This window comes from Callithrix jacchus, chromosome 2, assembly GCF_049354715.1.
Source record: "Callithrix jacchus isolate 240 chromosome 2, calJac240_pri, whole genome shotgun sequence".
NCBI classification, from domain to species: domain Eukaryota; kingdom Metazoa; phylum Chordata; class Mammalia; order Primates; family Cebidae; genus Callithrix; species Callithrix jacchus.
Window position 1 is genome coordinate 200,699,543 of NC_133503.1, and position 24,554 is coordinate 200,724,096.

Sequence of the window (24,554 nt, forward strand, 5' to 3'; positions counted from 1 at the left end):
TAGAGATGATGGACCACGGAGGTGGAACTGAATGATGAGAGTGGCATTCGGGGTGGTGCAGGAACAGTGCGACTACTGTGAAAAGCAACCTGAAGCCATTTGACACTGAGGTGCAGAAATATTGGCAAAGTTCTACAGAACAGAGGCAAACACTTCCACACATCAGAGCAGCCTGTTGAGGACAAGAGGGCAATGCCTCAACCCCTTGCAGCGGGATGGTGGCTCTATTTACCACCTTCTCAGTTTCCTGGGAGACCATCACCTGAATGGTTCAGTCTATCAAAAATGACACTAGCCATAGGCATTACATGGCATCATGGAACGATGGGCATATTCAGGGGTACTCTGTTTACTGAGGCAGAAGAATGTAAAGACATGCTTTTTAAATACTGTCATTAAAACTACTCTTAAAAACACACTTTGGTGACCCAAGATTTTGTCTTCTGTCATCTAGATTTCACGTACATGAAATGAGGCTTAGTATACCTCTCTTCACTCTTCAGTGATTAATGCAGCTGCCAATTTGAGACACAAACACATTTTATCTGAGGTGATATTCTCAAAGGTTGCACTTTACCCCTGCTTTTGTAGATAAAATAGTTTATATTCAGCATTTGAACATTAATATTTCTAAAACATTGGGCATTTCTGTAGAGCCATCTAAAAAAAATCACACATCTAATGCTGATCATCAGATTTACTGCACTACAGTGGCTCAGCATTCCCTTAGAGGTGTCTAGTAAATAGACACCAGTAAACCCAAAACATCTCACGGGCTTACAGAGACTTACAGAGGGGTCAAAGGACTTTTCCTATTTAATTATTCTCTGAAGTTCTGAAAACGGCTCTTTTCATTGGAGTATAAAAAACTAAAGGAGTTACTACTAATAAACTATTTCTCATCTATGAAACACAAATCCACAGGTAACAAAATGGAAGTACACACACACACACACACACACACACCCTATCAGTGCAATGACACAGGCGGGCTCAGCTGGAGGGACGATCCTACCATGTTGAGTATCGTTAGCACGTAGGTGGTGATATTTTCATGACCATGGCTTAGCATCATCTTCTTGTCTACCACCACCAGGGTCTCCACGTTCAGTTCTTCATTTCTATGAGACTTCAGAAGAGAGCGCTTATGTCGTAAGCAAGACTTATACTCGTCTGGCAAGATGAAGAGGTCTTCCTTGGGAGGCTGGGGCATGTCTATGGAGGGACACGCAGAGGGCAAATGAAAGCAGAAGTCATCACACAAAATCAGGGGTGTCACTTGTCACAGAGAAATGTGGCCTCAAAAATGAATGCTCATGAAAAAAACCATATAACCTTTAAAACCTTATGAGGCGGAAGCTTGTGTTAAAGTAGCGTGCTCAATTTAAATAGAATTCATATAGTATAGGGGTCATGGCTATCTTTGCTGTATTTCCCTTTACGTAATTCCATCCTAATTTGAAACAGCAAGAGAAGGCGCTTTTTTGCTCTATGTCCTAACATCTAGCAGCACAAGCGTTCAAAGACTTTAGGCAAAGGGATTTGTAGAACGGACTCCTCCGGAGACAAAGCAATGGAGCAAACAGTTACAGGAACACAAGCAGGCTGGCTTGCATTGTTTGTCTACTTGAAGGCATTGAATGACTTGACGATTTTTAAAGTTGATTTCAATGTCTGGACACATAACTAGCTTGTCTAAATTGTTTCCAGTGGATTATAAGACGCTTGAGGCAGCTCCACTTCACTGCGGAGCTTAATTTCCTAGAAAGTACCATAAATATTTACCTAATTTGATTAGAAGACCAAGTATACACTTTCCTCTTGAAGTAATCCCTTTAAAAATATTTTTGGCATGTATAATTGTCACGTTAACACTATATTGAAAACAATTAGGCTTAGTGGATGCCTCAGAAAATGTGGTTAGAATTGTTTCATGTGAAAGTGGACTTCAAAAAGCCCCTATATTTGGGTGGCGTGCACACAAAATCCATGCAGACTATTCACGGAGCACACTGTAAGCAGATGCTAATTTGTTTGACTGGTTCAACCAACACATTTTATTTTCCTTTGCTAAAATACTTCCAAAACTAAATAAAGGCTTTGGAGAATAATAAGCACACCAGGTAAGGTTTACTGAGCACTCATCATTTGCCTTTCATGTTTATGCAACGCACACAGGTGTGACCTCCTCCCTAGGAGATGGCTCTGTGTAACTCCTGCCATCTGTACCCAGCCTGAACACTGGGTTCTGAGGATGAGGTCATGAAGGGAGAGGAGAGGAACATTACATGCTCACAGCCCTTCCCTCAAAAGCGTTGGAAATGGCTTTTGGATCTGGACGGTGTGGTCCTAAAGCTCTTGTTCTTACCGCTAGTGGAAAAATGTCTTTAGGATAAAAACAACATGTTAGCACAGGGCCCAGCAGCTACAGGCACTCAGTATTGGGGACAGGAGTCAGAAGCACCTGGTGGTGGTGATCTCATGGGCCTCAGCTCTGAAAACCCCTCAGCAAACGACTGCCCCTCAATGTGGAGCTTGCAACATTGTCCCCAGGACACATGGGCCCCAGGTGCACATCTGCCATCACCTGAAGGGCGGCAGGTCCACTCATCAGCCTAAGGTCCAGCCTCACTATTGGTTTTCAGCAAATCAACCTGCCCCTGTGTGCCCTTTTCCACCAACAAATGCCTCAGTGAACACAGAAAAGGGCTCCCATTTTCTGAACCGGAGACCCTAATAGGAAAGAATCCCTGTAAGTGTGAATTCCACTGAGACAGAAGCGGACTGCCCTGACTTTGAGAGAAAGTCCAAGAGCCTCAAGGACAACATGGAAATATCGATGCACAGATGACACAGGGCCCCGAGAAGGTGCCTGTGCACAGGTGATGCAGTGCCCTGAGGGAGCATCCATGCACAGGTGACAGTGCCCTGGGCGTGCATCCATGATCAGGTGACACAGGACCCTGAGGCTGCACGCTCCAGTGGGAAGCAGTGCTGTGGATTCTGCTCACTTTTCTGGTGCCAGGGCTGTTCACATGGCTGCTGGTCACTCGAGGCCCAGGAGTGTGACACTGTCACCTGCATGGCCCAGAGGAGACAGAAATATTTGTCAAACTAAACAGGATGTCAATCATCAATGTCTTCCACTTACACGAGGCATTTTGTTGAGCTTGCTTTCTCTAGTTTTATTATAAAAACCATGGGAAGTTTTTTTCCACTTTTCAAATACAAAATGTGTTATAGAGTTTAGGCTCCTTTTTCAAATAACTGACTTTCACTAACCGCCACTATTACAATTCTGAAATGTCTCTCAAGGGAACATGCACCACACACACACACACACACACACACACACTCACATGCCCATGCACACATGCACACGTGTGGATCGTCTCTACTGCCTGCCATGCACAGCTGTGCCTTTGCTGTGCCACCAGCCGACGTGATGCTAACCACCTTCAGATGAGAGTGAAAGGGTCGCAGTCCTCTCACAACGGTCTTCTTTGCATGACGTTTTCAAATTCCACTGCAACATCTGCTTAAGAACCTGGTATGTGGTGTGTCAGAGAGGTTAAGACGGCCCTGCTATCTCTCCTGCTGAGATCCAGGTGTGTGGGCCACTTTATCTCCCTGGTATATGGAATCTGTCCTGCTCTGACCACACCCTCACCGTGAACCCCGGCAGCAGGAGTCCTGGCTCTGACCTTGTCGCAGCCTCCGCCATGCATTTGGGTCCTGAACCTGTCGGTCAAGGCAGCCTGGGGCAGCTGGTGCTGAGCTGCACACCCTTTTCAAACACTCACCCACCTCAGTCTTCCCAACTTTCTCAGCCTCCTGTTCACCTCCATTTGTCCTTGGCAGGTTCTTCCTGCTGCCTCCCCTACACCTGAGCCCACTGAGTCCATCTGGGTGTGAGGTTTTCAAGTCATCTGAATGCAGCACATGACTTTCGGGGACAGGATGAAATGGGTTCAGAGGCCACAAGGCACTGACGATTTCACAAGCACTGATTCTGTTGTTGTAGGTGCCAAGAGATTTTTGCTCCTTCCCTCATTCAATGAGATTCACTAAGCACTTGCAGCAGGTCTGCCTCTGTTCAGGGTGCTGGGTGGAGCAGTCACAGAAGCCAAGCAAGCAGCGAATGACGGGCGGGGGGAGGGGGTCTGTCCTGAGGCTCCCGGGGAGGGTAAACCCGGGGACGCTCAAGGAGAGAGCTCAAGGAAGGGAGGGACATTCCAGAAAGCATAACTTCCGTTCCTGAATTTCTGGGAGGTTTCTACATAAAATGTAAATAACAAATCATTTCCTACACGGTCATGACAAAAAAAGACTTTGGTAAAGCCTTGGTGGTGAATTGTAGGTATATTATGTCACACTGAGTCTGCCCCTTTTGATGTGGTAATGTACATAAATATGAGTATAAATGAATTACCTCAGCGAGAAAACTATGTGGGCTTGAATAAATCTAAGCGTCAAAAGTATAGAATGACTGAGTAGTGAGGCCAGGGTTCTTTGGAAGATGCCTGGTGGATTCTGCACTTCCGCACAGTGTGTCATTTAATCCGCCCAGGAAAGAGTTCTTAAAAAAACCTCATTTACCATGATCTGTCCATCCGACATAGAGGGATGTCCCATGCTGAACTTATAGATAAGGAGCTCTCTCTGAAATGATTGCTTTAGTTTAGCAAAGCGTGGGCAGACATGCTTTGAAGAAAATGTACAGGGTTCCATGAGCTCACATAAATGTCGAAATCACTAAATACATGCAAAGATTCACCCTTACATACATTTCTTGCGTCTTCCACAGAAATGCTGCTTTTGTGGCTGTCCCAGGTGAAGGTCGCTGCTGCGCAGGTGTCCATGCGCCAGCTCTCGTGTCCTGGAGGTCACCAGGACCTCACTGGCCCCAGGAGCTCGGGGCTCTGTGGATCTCTTGTACAGTACGTGGGATGGGGAGCCGCCCTGGGCAGTGCCGCTGAGTTTCCCCGCAAGGTGTGAAGGAAGTGGCTTCAGGAAGTAATCTGCCTCTTCTGTTCTTATCATGCCTGACTGGAAAAAATAAAAAGGGAGAAAGAAAACGCAGTTAGACTATCTGGTGGAAGCCAGCGCCTATACTCCGAGCACTGCATTTCTTATCATTCTCTGGCAGGCATGCTGTCCCCTCCAGTGGGCGCCAGCACTGCAAAGGTTCAGGAACCCCGGCTGAGAATTAGCTGCAGCAAAGGCCTCCACACCCAGCCTGAGCTCTCCGACTGCATCCCTGGCAAAAGATGGCGTGGAGCTGCTCCAGGACTGGAGTCCAGGGTGGAGAAAGGGACAGAGGGCGCACAACATGCCAAAGTCAGTTAATTCACACCAAAAGTAATGGTGGTGTGAGAAGGAACACATGCGCACTAAAATATTCAATACTCACACTGGGGAGGGGTCTCAGATAGGAGATAAAATTAGAATTCTAATAGAGTAATGTGCAAAACTCAAAGCGAATTTGAAAACAGAAAATGTAACACTTTTTTTTTTTTTTGAGAGGGAGTCTCGCTCTGTCACCCAGGCTGGAGTGCAGTGGCGCAGTCTCAGCTCACTGCAACCTCTGCCTCCCAGGTTCAAGTGATTCTCCTGCCTCGGTCTCCTAAGTAGCTGGAATTACAGGCATGCACCACCATGCCTGGCTACTTTGTTTGTATTTTTAGTAGAGACTGGGTTTCACCATGTTGGCCAGGCTGGTCTCAAACTGCTGACCTCAGGTGATCCACCCACCTCGGCCTCCCAAAGTTCTGGGATTACAGGTGTGAGCCACCATGCCTGGCTTAAAATGTATTACTTTCTAGAAATGTAACTTGGCAAAATGAATCCGGAGGAAAGCATAAAAAATTTTTCTTAGAGAATCTGGAAGGTTTTTCTAAGCAAGATATTAACGGAAGTAAGAAAGCAGTGATTTTATAAAAACACAATCAAGGAAAATAGGGTTTGGGGTGGGAGACATAAAAGAAAGAGGAGAGCAGGTTTATCAAATATTGGGAGAGGAACATTGGCTGCAGTGTTACCACTGGGGGTGAGAGGAGGCAAGACAAAGGTAAGCTTGGTAGACTATCGGCAAAGCCATCAGAGCCACCACGGGGGTTAGACCTCCTGCGGCCCGAATACCACAAAGCCATGGGAAAGTGAAATACTTGGAATTTATGCCCAGGATTGAGGGAGGGGCAGAGGCAGCCTGCCCTGCGGCGCTGTTCACGAATGACTTCAGAACCTTCTTGGCCTTCTGGAACTCCAGCACGAAGACACAAAAACAGTACCTTTTGCAGTTCTACCAGAGAATGCCAAGTATGAAATAAGTTAAATAATTGTTGAAGCCAATTAGGTTTTGACCTTTCTGCATTTTAACAGAGAAGAAGCATAAGCAGTCACCAATGTGCTAAACGTTGTATGACACTACCCAATTAGAGTCGCTATTACTGAAGGAAACCAGCTTAGGTATAACCAAAAAAGAAGAAAAATGCATGCGTGGCTTAAACAACAACGACACTTTTTTTCATATACAAACAAATGCTCACTTTTCAAATCACCCCTCAGAAGATGATTGGCTCCTTAAGAACCTAGAATAGATGTGATTCAGCATAGGAAACGGCTGGACGAGTCAGACACTGCAGAATTTATATCCCATTCTCACATTTATTAGCTGTGTGACTTTGGATGATTGACTCAGCCTTTCTGTGCCTCTGTCATCTAGGAAGCAGATAGAAGGATAGCTACTTGTCATGAATTTGTAAGACTTAATATACCTAAGTAGATGATCTAGTGAACATTCAAATGAGATTTGCTGGATTAATAGAACGAAGTATGTAAAATATCATCCTTCACCCTGATGATCTTTGATTTCCTTCTGGTAGCTCAGAGAGCCCCTGAGGAGCTTTTCACTGTGCAGCTGGAGATGCCTCTGAAGCCCTGAGTGTCCGTGCGCCCAGCACCACCATCATCCCAAACACAGTTTTGCTCCTGACCTGGTGCTTTGCTTTTTACGCTCTTTCTAACTTCCTTGTCTACACATTTGTGATCTGACAGCTGTTCTGCATTCAGAACCATCTCCTCCTTTCCCCTGGGTTCAAGGCTACATTCTGAGTGGCCCAGGCTGAGAGGACGGAATCCCCAGGCAAAGGTGTCTGGTTGCAGCTGGCAGATTTTTGAGTTTTCATTAACAAAGTCATCAAGCATTATAGCTGTTTCACTAATAATTTAGTATGAGTTATGATATTCTGTATTTAAATAATCTCCAATGGCATTAAATACATAAAGCATAGCAGCTGATAAGAACAATATTTTGATATCCCTTGATAAGCAACAGATAAAAATACAAAAGAAACGTTACTTCATAGCTTGCTGCATTATTAGTTTGCAAGCTTATGTAAAAGATAAGGTCAATTGCAGAAGATGAATGTTTTCTTCTTATCAGAATCAAGAATATTTGGAAACTCACAAAATGTCTGGGGAACCTGCCTGTAGCTCACAGTGACCACCGGAATGTAAGGCGGTGGATTATTAACCAGGCTTCAGAAGAGGCCGAGTCCTTCAGGCTTTGCTCTCGCAGGGCCTGCCTCTCTCATGACCAATTCTGTAGATCATGTTACATTAGAAAACTCACCAAACACTTATATTGCCTTCATAAGAAACGAGCGAATTGTGTTGTGTTACTGCTGGGACATGCTGGTTCTGAACAACGTAAGGGAAGAAAATATTGAAACTGAGCAGCAGAATGTTTACTGTACTCCATCTGTTGTCATTCGTAATTACAAGTCGGTAGATTTGTATTAATTGTGATCTGTTGAGATTCATGGAAACTGCTTGTTAGATCAAAACATAAAATAGAAACTGAGAAGAAATGAATAAATGGCCAACCACTGAGGTTACTTCTACTGCAGTGAAGGGACTCCCAGTGATCCAGTTCAAAGCGTGTCTCGGGTGACACCAAATGCCCTATTCATGACAGCTACTTATCCACAAACACAGTAAAGAAGTAACTGGGCTTAGTATGAGAATGAGCCATTTTCATTTTCAAGTACTTTTATGTTTACTCTCATTCTTTATCTTTTCTCCTGAAGCGTCGTTTGTTTCGGGAATATTCTATTCTTTGCATTGGAACTCAGTGCTACCATATCACAGTGGAAAGCCACACAGGGCAGAACTCAGCCGACACCCACAGAGGGAACATTTAGACCAGACCAGGCCAAGCTGGAGAGTCAGAACCATCCCAGCGGACAGCGCCTGAGTTCAGCAAGCCTTGCCACTGTGGGCTCAAGTGCTCGGAGGTCCTACATACACTTGAAATGCAGTCTAGGCCCAAGAACCGAAACTCCTAGGCAAGTTCTGGTGCTGTGCTGGGCTTGGAACTGGTGGACTTGGGGGAATGCAACCTAATGAGACAGCAGCCTGGGTGACCAAGGGAGTGATGCTGCCAACCCTCCCCCAGCTTCAGGCAGCACAGCTTGCCACTCTGAGGCAGACTCCTTCTCTCTACTTAAAGAGAGGAGTAAAAAGAGTAAAGAGGACTTTGTCTTGCAACTCTAAGACCAGCTCCGCCCCAGTAAGGTAGGGCACGAGGCAGAATTCTGAGGCCCCCATTCTTGGACCCAGCTCCCAGATGACACTGCTAGACACACACTGGGCTTGAAGGGAACTAGCTGCATTGAAGGGAAGGAAGGACCCAGTCTTTTCAGGATTTGTTACCTACTGACTAGAGAGCCCTGAGGCCCGAAGTAATCAGCAGTGGTACCCAGGCAGTCTCGACGTGGGCCTCGGGCGACAGTCAGAGACCTGCTAGCTTCATGTGTGACCCAGCACATTCCCAGCTGTGATGGCTATGGGCAGAGACTTCTTCTGCTTAAGAAAAGCATGGGAAAGTGTAAAGGGGACTCTGCCTTGCAACTTAGGTATCAGCTTGGCCACAGAGAGGCAAAGCACCAGGCAAGCTCTTGGGGGGCCCCAATTCCAGGCCTTGGCTCTTGGATGGCATTTCAGGGTCAGAGAGAAGCCTGCTGCCCTGAAAAGTGAGTCTCAGACCTGGCAGCATTCAGCACACGTTGACTGAAGACGCCTTGGGCCTTGAATGAGCATTGGAGGCAGCCAGGCAGTACCTATTAGGTAAATTTAACAAAGAGATTGAAATAATTAAAAAGAATCGATAAGAAATTCTGGAGTTGAAAATACATTAGACATACTGAAGAATGTATTAGAATCTTAACAGCAGAATTCATGAAGCAGAAGAAAGAATTAATGAGCCTGAAGATAGCCTATTTGAAAATACACAGAAGAGACAAAATAAAAGAAAAAAAAGAATAAAGCATGCCTAGGAAGTTACTTCAAATGGCAAATCTAAGAGTTATAGGCCAGAAAGAGAAGGTAGAGAGAGAGATGGAAAGTTCATTCAAGGGATAATAACAGAGGACTTCCCAAACCTAAAGAAAAACATCGAAACCCAAGAACAGGAAGGTGATGGAACAGTAAGCAGATTTAACCCAAAGATGACCTAAAAGCACTTAATCATCAAACTCTCAAAGATCGATGACAAAGAAAAAAATCCTGAGAGCAATAAGAGAAAAGAACAAACAACACACAATGGAGCTTCAATACATCTGGCAGCAGACTTCTCACTGGAAACCATACAAGCCAGGAAAGAGTGGGATAATATATTACCAGTGCTGAAGGAAGAAAACTGGAATCCTAGAATAATATATGCAGAGAACATATCCTTCAGACACGAAGGAGAAATAAAGGCTTTTCTAGACAAACAAAAGCTGAGGGATTTAATCAACACAAGACCTGCCATATAAGAAATGGTAAAGAGAGTTCTTTAGTCCGAAAGAAAAAGACATTGATGAGCAATAGAAAAATAATGTGAAGGTAGAACACTCACTAGAAATAGTAAATACACAGAAAAACACATAATCTTATAATACTGCAATTACCTTTGTAAATCATATGTATCTTGAGTAGAAAGACTAAAAGATGAATGATCAAAAATAATGACTATACAACTTTTTGAAACATAATACAATAAGATACAAATAAAAACAACAAAAACTTAAAATGCAGGAGGACAAAGTAAAGCACGGAATTTTTATTAGTTTTCTCTTTGCTTGTTTCTTAGCTGGTTTATGTAATCAGTGATAAGCTGTCATCAGTTAAAAGTAATGAATTATAAAAAATTATTTGTAAGCCTCATGGTAACCTCAAATAACAAAGCATACAAAAGTTACACAAAAAGTGAAAACCAATACATTAAAATATACCACAGAAAAAAAGCCTTCACTAAAAGGAAGACAAGAAGGGAAGAAATAAAAGACCACAGATGGCCGGGCGCGGTGGCTCAAGCCTGTAATCCCAGCACTTTGGGAGGCCGAGGCGGGTGGATCACGAGGTCAACAGATCGAGACCATCCTGGTCAACATGGTGAAACCCCGTCTCTACTAAAAATACAAAAAATTAGCTGGGCAAGGTGGCACATGCCTGTAATCTTAGCTACTCGGGAGGCTGAGGTGGGAGAATTGCCTGAACCCAGGAGGCGGAGGTTGCGGTGAGCCGAGATGGCGCCATTGCACTCCAGCCTGGGTAACAAGAGCAAAACTCCATCTCAAAAAAAAAAAAAAAAAAAAAAAGAAAGAAAAGAGGGAATGCCTACATAAATAAGATTGGAGACTACAAAGGAGACATGAAAGAAATGCAAAGGATGATTAGAGGCTGTGACCGACTACACACTAATAAATTGGAAAACCTAGAAGTAATGGATACATTCCTAGACACATACAAACTACCAAAGTTGAAACACGAGGAAATCCAAAACCTGAACAGACCAATAACAAATAATAATATCAAAGCCATAATAACAAATCTCCCAGGAAAAAAACACTCGGGATCTGATGGCTCTACTGTTGAATTTACCAAACATTTAAAGAATTAATACAATCTTACTCAAGCTATTCTGAAAATAGAGAAGGGAATATTCCATACTCATTCTATGAGCCTGGTGTCACACTGATATCAAAACCAGATAAGAACACATCAATAAAAGAAAACTACGACCCAATATCCCTAATGAACATTGATGCAAAAATCCTCAACAAAATACTAGCAAAACAAATTCAACAAAAGAAAAAAGATCATTCATCATGACCAAGTAGGATTTATCCTGGGATGTAAAGATGTTTCAACATAGGCAAATCAATCAGTGTGATAAACAGAATGATGGACAAAAACCGTACAATCATTTCAATTGATGATGAAAAAGAATTTGAAAAAATTCAACATTCCTTCATGATAACAATCATCAAAACAGGAGGTATAGAAGGAACCTACCTCAATACAATAAAAGCCATATATGAGGGGCCCACAGCTAGTGTCACAGTGAATGGGAAAAAAGCTGAAAGCCTTTCCTGTGTAATCTGGAACACAACAAAGATGCTCCCTCTTACCACTGTTATTCACAGTAGTACTAGAAGTCCTAGCTAGAGCAATCAGACAAAAGACAGAAAGAAAGGGCATTCAAATTAGAAAGGAATACGTCAAATTATCCTTCTTTGCCAATGAAATAAACTTACATTTGAAAAAAACTGAAGACTCCATCAAAAAATTATTAGAATTGATAAATTCAGTAAAGTTGCTGGAGGTAAAATGAGCATATAAAAATCAGTAGTGTTTCTATATGCTAACAAAGAACGATTTTGAAAAAAGAAACCAAGAAAGTAAACCCATTTGTAATAGCTACAAATAAAATAAAATATCTAGGGATTAACCAAAGAAGTGACAGATATTTACTATTAAAATATTAGAGAGACTCTCCAGAACCCTAGAACGGGCAAAGTTTTCTTGAATATACCCCATACGTACAGACAACCAAAGCTAAAATGGTCAAATGAGATCACAGCAAGTTAAAAGGCTTCTACACAGCAAAGAAAACAACCAAGGAAGGGAAGAGACAATCCATAGAATGGGAGAAAATTTTAACAACCAGAATATATAAGGAGCTCAAACAACTCTACAAAAAAAAAAAAAATCTAAGAATTTGATTTTTAAATGGGCAAAAGGACCAGGGACAGTGGTCCTATAATCTTAGCACTTTGGCAGGCTGAGATGGGTGAATCACCTGAAGTCTGGAGTTTGAGACCAGCCTGACCAACATGGAGAAACTCTGTTTCTACAAAAGTACAAAATTAGCCAAGTGTGGTGGCACATGCCTGTAATCCCAGCTACTTGAGAGGCTGAGGCAGAAGAATCGATTGAACCTGGGAGGTGAGGTTGTGGTAAGCTGAGATCGTGCCATTGCACTCCAGTCTGGGTGACAGAGCAAGACTCTGTCTCAAAAATTAATAAAATAAAATAAAATGAGTAAAAATGGGCAAAAGAAATGAATAGACATTTCTCATGAGAAGACATACAAATGACAAACAAGTATATGAAAAAGTGCTCAACATCATTAGAGAAATGCAAATCAAAACTACAATGTGATATTATCTCACTCCAGTAAAATGATTCTAATCTAAAAAAAAGCAGGCAACAAAATGCTGGTGAGGATGTGGAGAAAAGGGAATCCTCCTATACTATTGGTGGGAATGTAGATTGCTACAACCACTCTGAAGAACAATTTGGAGATTCATCAAAAAAACTAAAAATAGGATCCAGCAATCCCATTCCTAGGTATATATCCAAAAGAAAGAAAATCTGGATATCAAAGAGATATCCGCACTCCCATGTTTATTACAGCACTATTCACAAACGCCATGGTTTGGAAGCAATCTAAATGTCCATTAAAAACCAAATGGATAAAGAAAAGTGGTACATACACACAATGGAGTACTATTACCTCGTAAAAAAGAATGATATCCTGTCCTTTGCAACAGCATGGATAGACTGGAGATCATTATGTTACCTGGAATAAACCAGGCACACAAAGACAAACATTCCATGTTCTCACTTATTTCTGAGGAGCTAAAAATTAAAACAATTAAACTTGTGGAGTTAGACAGTTGAATGGTGGTTACTAGAGGCTGGGAAGGATAGTGCGTGTGTCGGTGGAGGGGGGCATGGGGGCCGTTAATGTAATTATTGATGATATAATCAGATAGAATGAATAAGATCTAGTATTTGATAGCACAACAGGGTGATCACAGTCAACAATAATTTATTATTCATTTAAAAATAACTGAGAGAGTAGAATGAGACTGTAATGCAAAAATGCTAAGTGCTCCAGTCTGGGTGATGAATGTTTTATTTATCTTGATGTGATTATTACACATTGCATCAAAATATCTCAAGAACCCCAAAATACATGCACCTACTATGCACCCACAAAAATTAAAAATAATCTTTTAAATGACAAATTTACAAAATAAAAATAAAAAGTATTTGTGTAAAAAAGAAGCTAATTTTGATGTATTAAACTCTTTTTGAAAAAAAAAATTCAAAATTATCCAAAATTATTACAAAAATCTCTAAAAAACAAGGTGTTGCCTAAATCTATTTCAGAATTGATCCTATTCGAGCAGACGAATGTGCTGGGCGATGACGGATGAATGTGGGGTTCCTCCTAGGTCCTTCCTCAGCCCTCTCTGGGCATTTAACAACATGGACTGGAGGGATTATCAGTCTGTGCGAATTCCGAGCAGCTAAGCATGGATATTTTCTGAAGACCAGTATATCCTCCTATATTGAAAGAAGACATGTTGCCAGAAGCCACAGGATAATACTTATTCATGGAGCTTCCATTTACTGAGCCTATCATCTATTCAAGGAACTGCATGTCTTAGATGTTAGTTTATTGGTCTTTGCTGTAGACCTGTGAAGAGGCTGCAGGAACTGATGCCTACCAAGGTTAAACGATCTGCAGGAGTTCCCAAGCCAGGAAGTGAGCGAATTAGAAATCGAAGTCCCCATGCCGTGGGGGTACCCATGGTCTGTATCACCATCTCACCCTGTTGAGGAAACGGCACTACACAGCGCTGGGAGGAATCTGGGCTCAGTGTCTAGACCAGCTTCATCATGCAAAGATGCTCCTGACTTAGCTTGTTACCTGCCTGGGTACACTGGTTTCTCAGAAAGGTAACATTGTTGAGCAACATTCTTTTTTTAAAAAATGTGTTGAAATCTGTCGCCCTCTTGCCTTTACCTTTGCTGCTACACAGGACAAATTCTATTCACTGTTCCGTGAAATGTTTTTCAATATGTGCATTTAATCATGTCCTACTTAACTATTCTTTCTTCCCTGCCAGATAGCCTTTGGAGAGCCACCATAGCATTTTTACATAAACGCAATCTCTCTTCCTTCTGTGGCTCTGCTGGGTCCAACACCAGTTTTTCAGTGTTCTTCTGAGCACACATTTCCAAACAGGGAAAAGTCAGTGACAGGATTAGGTTTGCGGGGGTTAAGTAATACGGTATAAGATTTCACAGTCTGCTCAGCGGCTTACACATCATAAACTCATCACCTTTTTTTTACCAGCCATCATTTTGAAAGCAGGCATCCTCAATCCTACTTCTGTAAGTGAAACGTCCCCCAAATTTCAGTTTATTCATATAGGAAATCATAGTCGCTCATTAGCAGTACTGTTAAATCATTTCTTGACCATTAAAAACATGCAAGCAGAAGACGGGCAACTGGAAGAAAGGTGAGCACAGGCTTGGACACTGTGGTTAAGAAGAACTTCTCTGGCCGGGCACGGTAGCTCACGCCTGTAATCCCAGCACTTTGGGAGGCTGAGGCGGGTGGATCACTTAAGGTCAGGAGTTCGAAACCAGCCTGTCCAACATGGCAGAACCCCATCTCTACTTTAAAAATACAAAATTAGCCTGGCATGGTGATGCATGCCTGTAATCCCAGATACTCGGGAGGCTGAGGCAGGAGAATCGCTTGAACCTGGGAGGCGGAAGTTGTAGTGAGCCAAGACCTGCCACTGCACTCCAGCCTGTGCAACAAGAGCAAAACTCCATCTCAAAAAGAAGAAGAAGAAGAGGAATTTCTGCCCTAAGAGGAAGGCAGTGACCTTGATGTCAAAACTAAAAACCATAGACTAGAAAACACAGTCATTGGGCCCTCTCTGTCCTCTGAGTGGAAGCAACATAAGTGACCAGAAATACAAGTAAAGCAAAGGCTGCTTTCCCTGTCAACCTGCTCATAGTTGAGGCATCACCTGGACTGCAGAATGGGAAACTGACTTTCTACAGCATGGGAAGTGTTCTCTGATGTGGCCACAGTGCAGCTCAGCCATTACATATTCCCCTGTTCTATTACAGGTCATAGAATTGGCCCGTGGTGGGGTGGGAAATCAGTCCTTGGAAGTATACTTGCCTCAGAAATGAAAGCAATGTAAGTGTGGTGCCGTTTGCAAAATAACCGATGAGTAGAGCGGACTTTTGTGAACAGCTTCCCCCATTTGCCGATTTTGACTTTCTGGCATAGTCGATGAGCCAATATTCAGAGATGCAGGTGAAGTGGCTCACATTAGTTCAGCAGAGGTGACACTTCTCCAGCGAGTGGACACATCCACTTCTGCTGTCCACCCAATTCCAGGCAGGACCCCGAGGGCACATGAGCAGATGAGAACAGGAACCCAGTAAGCACCCTCTCAGCAGACACTGGGCACGGACAACCTGCTTCTCACTCAAAAAGGAGCCACAGAAGAAGTCAGTGAATGGCCTATGAATATGTAGCAAGGACACCTAGTGAGCAATCCTGTGACTAAATAGCAAGCATGTGATTAAATGTTAATGAAGAGAATCATCGCTGCAGAAAGGCAAACCAGCCATGTGGAGGAAGATCACTAATGGCTGTGTCAGATGCGACAGAGGAGGACCAGAACATAAAAGGCTCATGGAAGGTGATGATACAGAAGCCAGCTGAGGCCCACCTAAGGATTCCACAGTGCACACCCAGTCATGAGAGGTCACAGACAGTACAACTAACCCGGAAAACAAAATTCCAGGAGACCAAGTGTGCCGTACAATGAGGAGCGAATGTGGGGTCCTCCTAGGTCCCTCTTTAGGCTTTGCCGGGCGTTTAACAAAACTGGAAGGACCTTCTGTGAGAGTTTATAGCAGCAAAGCATGAATGTTTTCCATAGACCAGTATTCCCCCTTACATTGAAATAAGGAATGTTGCCAGAAGCTACATAGTAATAATTACTAATAGAACTTACATTTACTGAGCCTATCATCTGGGCAAGGAACTGCATTTCATAGATATTAGTTTACTGGTCTTTGCTGTAGACCTGGGAAGAGGCTGCAGGAACTGTGAAGCTACATAGTAATAATTACTAATAGAACTTACATTTACTGAGCCTATCATCTGGGCAAGGAACTGCATTTCACGGATATTAGTTTACTGGTCTTTTCTGTAGACCTGCGAAGAGGCTGCAGGAACTGTGAAGCTACATAGTAATAATTACTAATAGAACTTACATGTACTGAGCCTATCATCTGGGCAAGGAACTGCATTTCACAGATATTAGTTTACTGGTCTTTGCTGTAGACCTGCGAAGAGGCTGCAGGAACTGTGTAACTTGCTACAGCATGGGAAATTAGTTATTACTCAATAACCAATGACTAGAGTGGATGCTTGTGAAAGCTTCCACGTGAAAGTCATGCTGTTGATTTGGTTATGAAGGTTAAACAATCAATGTGAGTTTAGAAGCCAGGAAGTGAAAAATCAAATTCCAAACCCTCTAGCCCCCATGCCATGAGGATGCCCATGCTAAGAGGTGCCCCATGCATAGCCCTGGGAGGAATCCAGGGCTCAGGGTCTCGCCCAGATTCATGTGTTAGGGTGTTCCTGACCCAGCTTGGTAGCTACTCCTTGCTAATTAGTAACTACTAGATCAAAAACAAAAGATTATAATAATTAGTTAATTACAAAGTGGAAAATAAGTGCTCTATTCATAATAAAAATGGTGATATGTACGTAGGGTGCAATTAGAGAAATTTAAAGTCCTGGATGCTTTTTAAAATTAAAAATAAATAAACTAGGCATTAACTCAAAGAGTTTTAAAAAGTGCAAAAATGACCTCCCACAAAACAGAAAAGATGTGTAAAAACATAAATAAGTTTATTATAAATAAAGATGTAAAAGAGTAAAGCAATGTGAATATTGCAGAAGTTTAGACAAGTCAAGATCTGATTTTTAGACCTAAATGAACATGCCTCATAAAAATGGAATCAACAAAAATATTAAAAAGTCAAGAGAATAGATACTATAATAGATGACTGAGATTTAACATGAGTGATGGAACTTTTCATGGAGATTAAATGTCTCTATATAAGTATTCTTAGTTTACATCAGTGAATTCGTTGTTATATTTGTACTTAACATTTGTTGTGCTTTTCAATTCTATGACATCTTTCAGGCCAACATACTAAAAAACGATTTAACTCTTCTAGTATGGATTGGAGGAAGCCTTCCAGACTTGGGCTGTTCAACATGGTAGACATTAGCCCCATGTGGCTATGCACATTTAAATTTAGATGAATTGAAATTGAATAGAGTTAAAAACTCAGTTCTCCAGTTGCTGAATAGCCCCACATGGGTATTCAAATTCAAGTTTAAATAAATTAAAATGGAATAAAATTTAAAATTTAGGCCTTCAACTCCTCAAATGCCATATGCGGTAGGTGGCTACCATATTGAACAGCATAGATATTTGTATCCCGGGGCAGAGCGCTAGTGGAGAGCATGGCTCTGGAACCCTGGGTAATTAACACATCTTTGAAGCTTACTTAAGAGGAATTTGCCAGACAAGTGAGAAGTGGCTACAATGTTTCTCTGTAAGTGGCACACATAGCCCAGGTAGGGGCAATCTCAGAAATCACACTCACTAGCAACCGTCTAAAACTGTCCCAGCTAAAATATTCAGAACACACCAACCTAGACTGATGAATCAATAAAACTGGTTTGGTTGACACAAACACATCTGAATTAAGAATGACCGAAACTTAGATTCAGAGATCCTGTACTTAGAAACTTGCAAGACCCAAAGAGAAATATTGAGGCAAATGATCACTGGTCAAGGAAGTGAATATATTACTGAGACCTAAGATACCCATGTCACATTCAGACACGAATCTCACTCCACACTGTGGACAAATTCAGACACGAATCTCACTCCACACTGTGGATAAATTCAGACACGAATCTCACTCCATACTGTGGATAAATTCAGACACGAATCTCACTCCACACTGTGGAATAAATTCAGACACGAATCTCACTCCACACTGTGGAATAAATTCAGACACGAATCTCACTCCACACTGTGGAATAAATTCAGACACGAATCTCACTCCACACTGTGGAATAAATTCAGACACGAATCTCACTCCGCACTGTGGAATAAATTCAGACACGAATCTCACTCCGCACTGTGGATAAATTCAGACACGAATCTCACTCCGCACTGTGGAGTAAATTCAGACACGAATCTCACTCCGCACTGTGGATAAATTCAGACACGAATCTCACTCCGCACTGTGGATAAATTCAGACACGAATCTCACTCCGCACTGTGGAGTAAATTCAGACACGAATCTCACTCCGCACTGTGGATAAATTCAGACACGAATCTCACTCCGCACTGGGGATAAATTCAGACACGAATCTCACTCCACACTGTGGAATAAATTCAGACACGAATCTCACTCCACACTGTGGAATAAATTCAGACACGAATCTCACTCCACACTGTGGAATAAATTCAGACACGAATCTCACTCCACACTGTGGAATAAATTCAGACATGAATCTCACTCCACACTGTGGACAAATTCAGACATGAATGTCACTTTATACTGTGGAATAAATTCAGTCTCTCTTATCCAGGGAGTGTAGTGTTTTTTGTTCAGTCATTCAGTCACTATTCATGAGCTGCCCGGTATGAGACAGGCACTCTACTAGGCAATCCAGACACAAAAATGGATAAACTAGGCAAATATCCTCACTCTCATGAAGCTTAGGTCCCAATGTGGGTGGGGGAACTGAAAATAAACAGTAGTCATCATAAAGTGTAAAGCATAGAAATTTAAAAATGAGTACTACAAAAAATGAAGAAAGGAAAGAAAATTCTGGATGAGCAGAGATATCAGCGTATAGGAAAAGGTGTTTGACTTTTACATAGGGTCATCAGGTATGGCCATCATTAAGTAGGTTTATTATTTCAGTGAGGGCTTTGACGGGGTGAGCAGCTGGCTGTGAGCACTCGGGAGGGAAGCCGTGGGCCAGGCGGAGGGAAGAGACACTGCGAGGACCTGCAGCTCCACGTGGCAGCCACAACACTGACATTTGTGTTCTTTGCAAAATATCCACATATGGTACCTTCACCAATTCACAGTGATAGTTCGGCAGGGCCTTATTTTCCAACTGGAAATTGTCTTGGAAATTCTCTTCCAGCACATCATACAGAAGGCACAGTTCAAAGTTTGGGGGTTTTCTGTGCCATCTGAGACATTGCCGTCTTCTTCCTCAGAAAGCTACCCTTGTCATCTCACTACTACCACTCTGGCAATCCTTAGAATTCTTTTTCCCTCTACTTCTATATAAACCAGATTACCCTCTCCTTATAACTGCAGTAATGCCTCTGGGAGTACAGCCCAGCACCCCCGCCGGAAGGCTTCCCAGGAGCCTGCATGCCGTGGCCAGTGTTGGTTCCTCCCAGGCTCTGGTCATCCTGCCTCTCTGGGTGCTTAAGGCTCTCCAGCCACACCATGTTGCTCTTAAAGGTGCAGCACATATTAGACCCAGGTCTGTGGCACACACAGGGGACATTGGGTAGCCAGTGGTGGCATCTGAGATCAAAGAGCTGGTGCAAGTTCTGACTTTCCCTGTCTTCAGATCTCTCTCTCTCTCTCTCTCTGTGTGTGTGTGTGTGTGTGTGTGTGTGATGGTGGGTGAGGCAGGGGGAGAGAGTAACTGTATGTCCAGAGGCTAGTTTCTATGTTTGCAATTAGAGGATGAATCCATAACTATTTCACAGGGTGACTCTGTAGATTAAATAAACAAACTTTGAAGATGGCAAAAAAATATTTTAGAGCTATCAATCAAGATTACAGGACATATTTTTAAAGAATAAAGGCAGTGCGTGGGGACCTGTGGAAGACAGGAGATAAAGCGGGTGCAGGACTCCATGCTGTTGAAAATGATCGAAAGGTCGAGGGCGGCACAAGGGAGTGGCAGCTGATCCAGGACAGCTACTGCCAGAGTAAGGGCAGAGGAGGCGGCCACACTGGCAGGTGGGGCGAGAGAAAGTCAGGCATGCACATGTGTTTCTCATCAGAGGCCATGGGTCCTGAGGGGCTGTCACCTGGACCTATGAGCCACTGCTGAAATCACCCACGTTTTTGCACTCGCAATTAATGCATCCCAGTGTGCAGCCCCATGGCGCCCTTCCCTCTGGCCACAGCAGGCTGCCAGCCTACGTTCATTCTATGCTGAGCTCATCAAGTTGACACTTAGCTCATGAATCAGCTGTTTTCTCTATTTAATTCTGACACTAATGGTACTTCTCCCAACCAGTTTTGCTGTTGATCTCTAGTCTCGCAACGATGCTCTTTAGGGTTCAGCTTCCAGGAAGATGACATCATATTAACAGTTCTTCTCTTAGTCATATCAACATTGATGGCGTTCACTTAATCACCTACCACACCCCTGCCCCTGTCTCACGTATTATTATGTTTTCCAAAATCCTTGGAACAGATTTGCAAGCTAGGGATTAGCAAGTGCATTTGTGTAGGTGAAACAAACTGGAGCCCGATCAATCCAAATGTCCATTAACTGGTGAGTGGATAAACACAGTGATACAACGGGATGCCAGTAAGCAATGGAAAGGTGGGAAATACTGAGAGACACCACGTGGATGGATGCGAGCACATTACACTTGGTGAAAGGAGCCAGAGCAGAGGACCCAGCGTTGTGTGATTCCATTTCTATGGAATGACCAAACAAGGCATTGAGGTGGGAAGCAGATGAGTGGTTGCTGGGGATGGGGTGGGGCTGGAGTGTCCGCTAAGGGATATGTGAGTGCTTTCTGGGTGCTGGAAATAATCTAAGACTGAACTGTGAAGAAGGCTGTACACCTCAGCATTTACTGAAATATTACTGAACTGTGCACTCAAGTGGTGAGGGGTGGCTGTGTAAATTATACCTCACTAAAGCATTTAGAAAATAAAACAAAGCTGAAGCCCTGCAGGGCAACTAGGACATGGTGAACCCAGAGCTAGTGGGCCGCTACTCCAGCCACTTCCTCCACACCGCGGTGCTTCCTTGGTGCACAGGGGCTGTGCTGAAGTCATTCGGAGAGTGCCCTTGGAAGATAAGCAGTCTAACAGTGCAGCAAAAAGACTCAGGAGGCTGACTGAAGGGCCAGGTTCCTCACAGATGAACACAGACGCAAATAAGAAAGCAGAGAGACTGCAGCCAGTCCCAGGAGGTGCCATGTGCTAAACTCACTCCCCTTTACTCATGCAGATCACGGCAGGATGGTGTACAAGAATCTGTTTCCTTTTCAGCAACGTCACTCTAAAGGCAGCTACGATTTGAGACCAGCTGTTTACTGCCTCCTCCACACTGCCACTGCACAGGGCAGCCCGAAATGGAAGGTCAGACATATTTTCACCTGTGGGTTTCCAACTGTGGGCACACAACAGGAACTCACTGAATGTACCTTCGCTGAAAACGGGACTGATAGGTTGAGGGTTATCTATGGAGTTTGCCACCTTCTGCATAGCCACTCATGATTCTCAAACTCTGGTCTGAGGCTCATCTGAGAAGCTCTTCCTTCCCCAGATATTCTGCCTCAGCAGGTATGGGTGAGGACGTGTTCAGTCAGATTCACACACTCAGCACTGGGGTACTCCACATGGTCACAAAGGCCTAGTCCTGTCACCCTGTGCTCTGTTTGTTGTCTTTGTTTTTCTCCCCAGCCCTGCGGTCAGGGAGCAGGGCACGGCCTCTGCAGGAAAGCCTGGGGTTGCTGGGTGCCCACCGTGTATCCAAAGCCTTGTTAGGACACAATCTGAATTTGTGTGGAGTTTGTCATTACTGACATTTCCTGATTCTCAAGCAAGTCAACCTTAGACATCAATATTTTCTGATGGCAAATAGATAAATATCGAAAGCAATACTGAGGACGACAACCCTCGTTAAGTTCACTGGCACAGACTGAGGACATGGCCTCATCATGGCTTTTGCACTGCAGGGCCCTGGGATGATAATTTGCACCAATACTCATATTCTACATGACTTCCCTTACATATGTAAAACCCCAGGCCATTACTTTAAACATCTGTTGCTGTGGCTACCAAATTGGACCATGCATAAATTCCAGCCCCAGTTATATATATGACTGCATATACTCTCATCCATGTCAGAATCCCATGGGGATTATAAAAGTTATGGTTGCTCTTTCAGGATGCTAGCTCAGATTGTATAATTGTCATATGAGGTGGTAATGTGTATTCAAAATGCTCTTTTTAGAATGCCTTCCTAATAAACTGCTATCAAGAATGTATTATGCAAATTTCTTCTTTTATTTCTAGAAATAAAACAATGACAACACTATGGCAAAAATTAGCCCTTGAGAATCTAAGCTATTACTCTACAGGTCTCCTAAAGGGCATCATCCAGAGACAGTTCACTGCTGACAAACTTAGGCAGAACCATCTCTTTTATAGAAATGAACAAACAATAAAAAACCAGGACAAACAAACAAATAATACCAACAATTAATAAATAGAAAGCAGGCTTAGGTGGCCCCCTTACTGTGACTGACTGCCCCCGTTTCTCTAAACCATCACGATGCCGTCTGCAGTTACCTCTGCCAGCCAGTGAGGAGGGGATGTGATTCCCACCATTGGCTCAGAGAGAGAAACTACAGATAAGCTTGACAATGACTTCCTCCTCCTATCTTACAGCCAGAAAAACAGTCCCTGCAAAGGCAAACCTGGTGTGTGGCCCTGGAAGTGGAGCAACAGCTATTCTGAATCACACAAGTATATTTTCCATATTAGCAGGACGCTCCTGCCAATTGAGCCCCACTTTCAGTGATGATTTCAATTCTCTCAACCACCGAATATTTCTTAAGATAGAGGAGGGTCTGTATTATCTGTCCTGCAATTGTCTGTTCAGTAAGTATTTGCTGACTTTGATTCTAACCTTGCAGGAGTCAGTATCTTCTGTAAAATGTCACAAGAAAGGCATGGTTCACCTTAACCATCTACATAATTGGTAGTTCTTTGCATATTTTTACCTCAACAATCAAAGAATTTCTCAAATAAATTATTTCCAACTTATTACTTAAGACAAGGAAATGGAACCTTAGGCAATGGAGGATTGGAGCTAAAAGGAGAAACCCAAATGCCCTAAGCACTATATATTGAAGTGGTTATATTCATGATATCCATATCTGTCCATTCCTTTACCCCTTGAAACTCACCTTAATTCCTGCACATAAAAGGCCATCTCCGGGGCAGAAGCCTGGCCCCTATGTACGCTTGTTCATCTGAGGCTGCTACCAACATGCTGATATGTGTGGCCATGGACCCCATGTGAATGTCCAAAATTCACATGTCAACTTCGCAAAGATGTAAGACAGCTCTCCAATCTTATAATTAAATATGATTAAGATATAAGTAAGAGCTTGAAACACTACTTGATTAATAGACAACTCCTGGACAGTGTATTAATCTGTACTCATGCTGCTTATAAAGACATAATTCAAGACTGGGTAAATTATGAAGGAAAGAAATATTAACTCACTCCCAGTTCCACATGGCTGGGGAGGTGGCATAAACATGGTGGAATACGGAGCAAACTCACGTCTTACATGGAGGCAGGCAAGAGAGCTTCTGCAGGGGAACTCTCATTTATAAAACCATCAGATCTTGTGAGGCTTATTCACTATCACAAGAGCAGGATGGGAAAGACCCACCCCCATGATTTAACTACCTCCCACCAGGTCCCTCCCACAATGTGTGGGAATTATGGGAGCTACAATTTAAGATGAGATTTGGGTGGGGACACAACCAAACCATAGCAGGCTGTAAAGTTATTTATGCTCAGGTTTCCCAATAAAATAATTCAGCATGACAAAACGTTTCTAAAAAGAATTTTCTGAAATCACTATGTATCAGTGTGTATGCATATCATTCACTGACAAGGATGGTTTCTGGCAAGTTATGTATTTTTCTCCACAAAAATAAAGAAATAAATAAAAATGCCCCAGGACCTGTACTCTCAGCAATTTGCAGGTGAGACCCTCATTCTTTTTGGTCAGGCAGTGATGGCTGTTACCACGAAGCTCCCTGAAGTCACCTTTCTGTCAATTTTCCAGAAGCATTTTTTTGACTTGGACAATTAAATGAAAATAATGCTGTTGGAACTATTGCTGTTATGTCCACAGTAAACACAGAATTCCAGATAGCTGTGAATCAAACTAAACTAAGGAGACCATCGACTATGATTTGAAATTTCTGTAGGCTTCTTTCCCTTAGTTTTTTATTTAAAAATGCTTTAAATGTCTGTGTTTCTCTGTCTCCCT

General features: G+C 42.9%; 1 protein-coding gene across 2 annotated transcripts in view; it reads right to left on the reverse strand.

Annotated features, from left to right (window-relative positions):
- ADAMTS16 (ADAM metallopeptidase with thrombospondin type 1 motif 16) overlaps positions 1-24,554 on the reverse strand; it is a 182,825-nt gene that overhangs the window by 129,187 nt on the left and 29,084 nt on the right. For both annotated transcript variants that reach the window (XM_035291797.3, XM_017970002.4), the window contains 2 exons: positions 4,788-5,049; positions 1,016-1,215 (listed from right to left, as the gene is read on the reverse strand). In XM_035291797.3, coding sequence (XP_035147688.3) covers positions 1,016-1,215; positions 4,788-5,049 — 462 coding nt within the window. The remainder of the gene's footprint in view (positions 1-1,015; positions 1,216-4,787; positions 5,050-24,554) is intronic.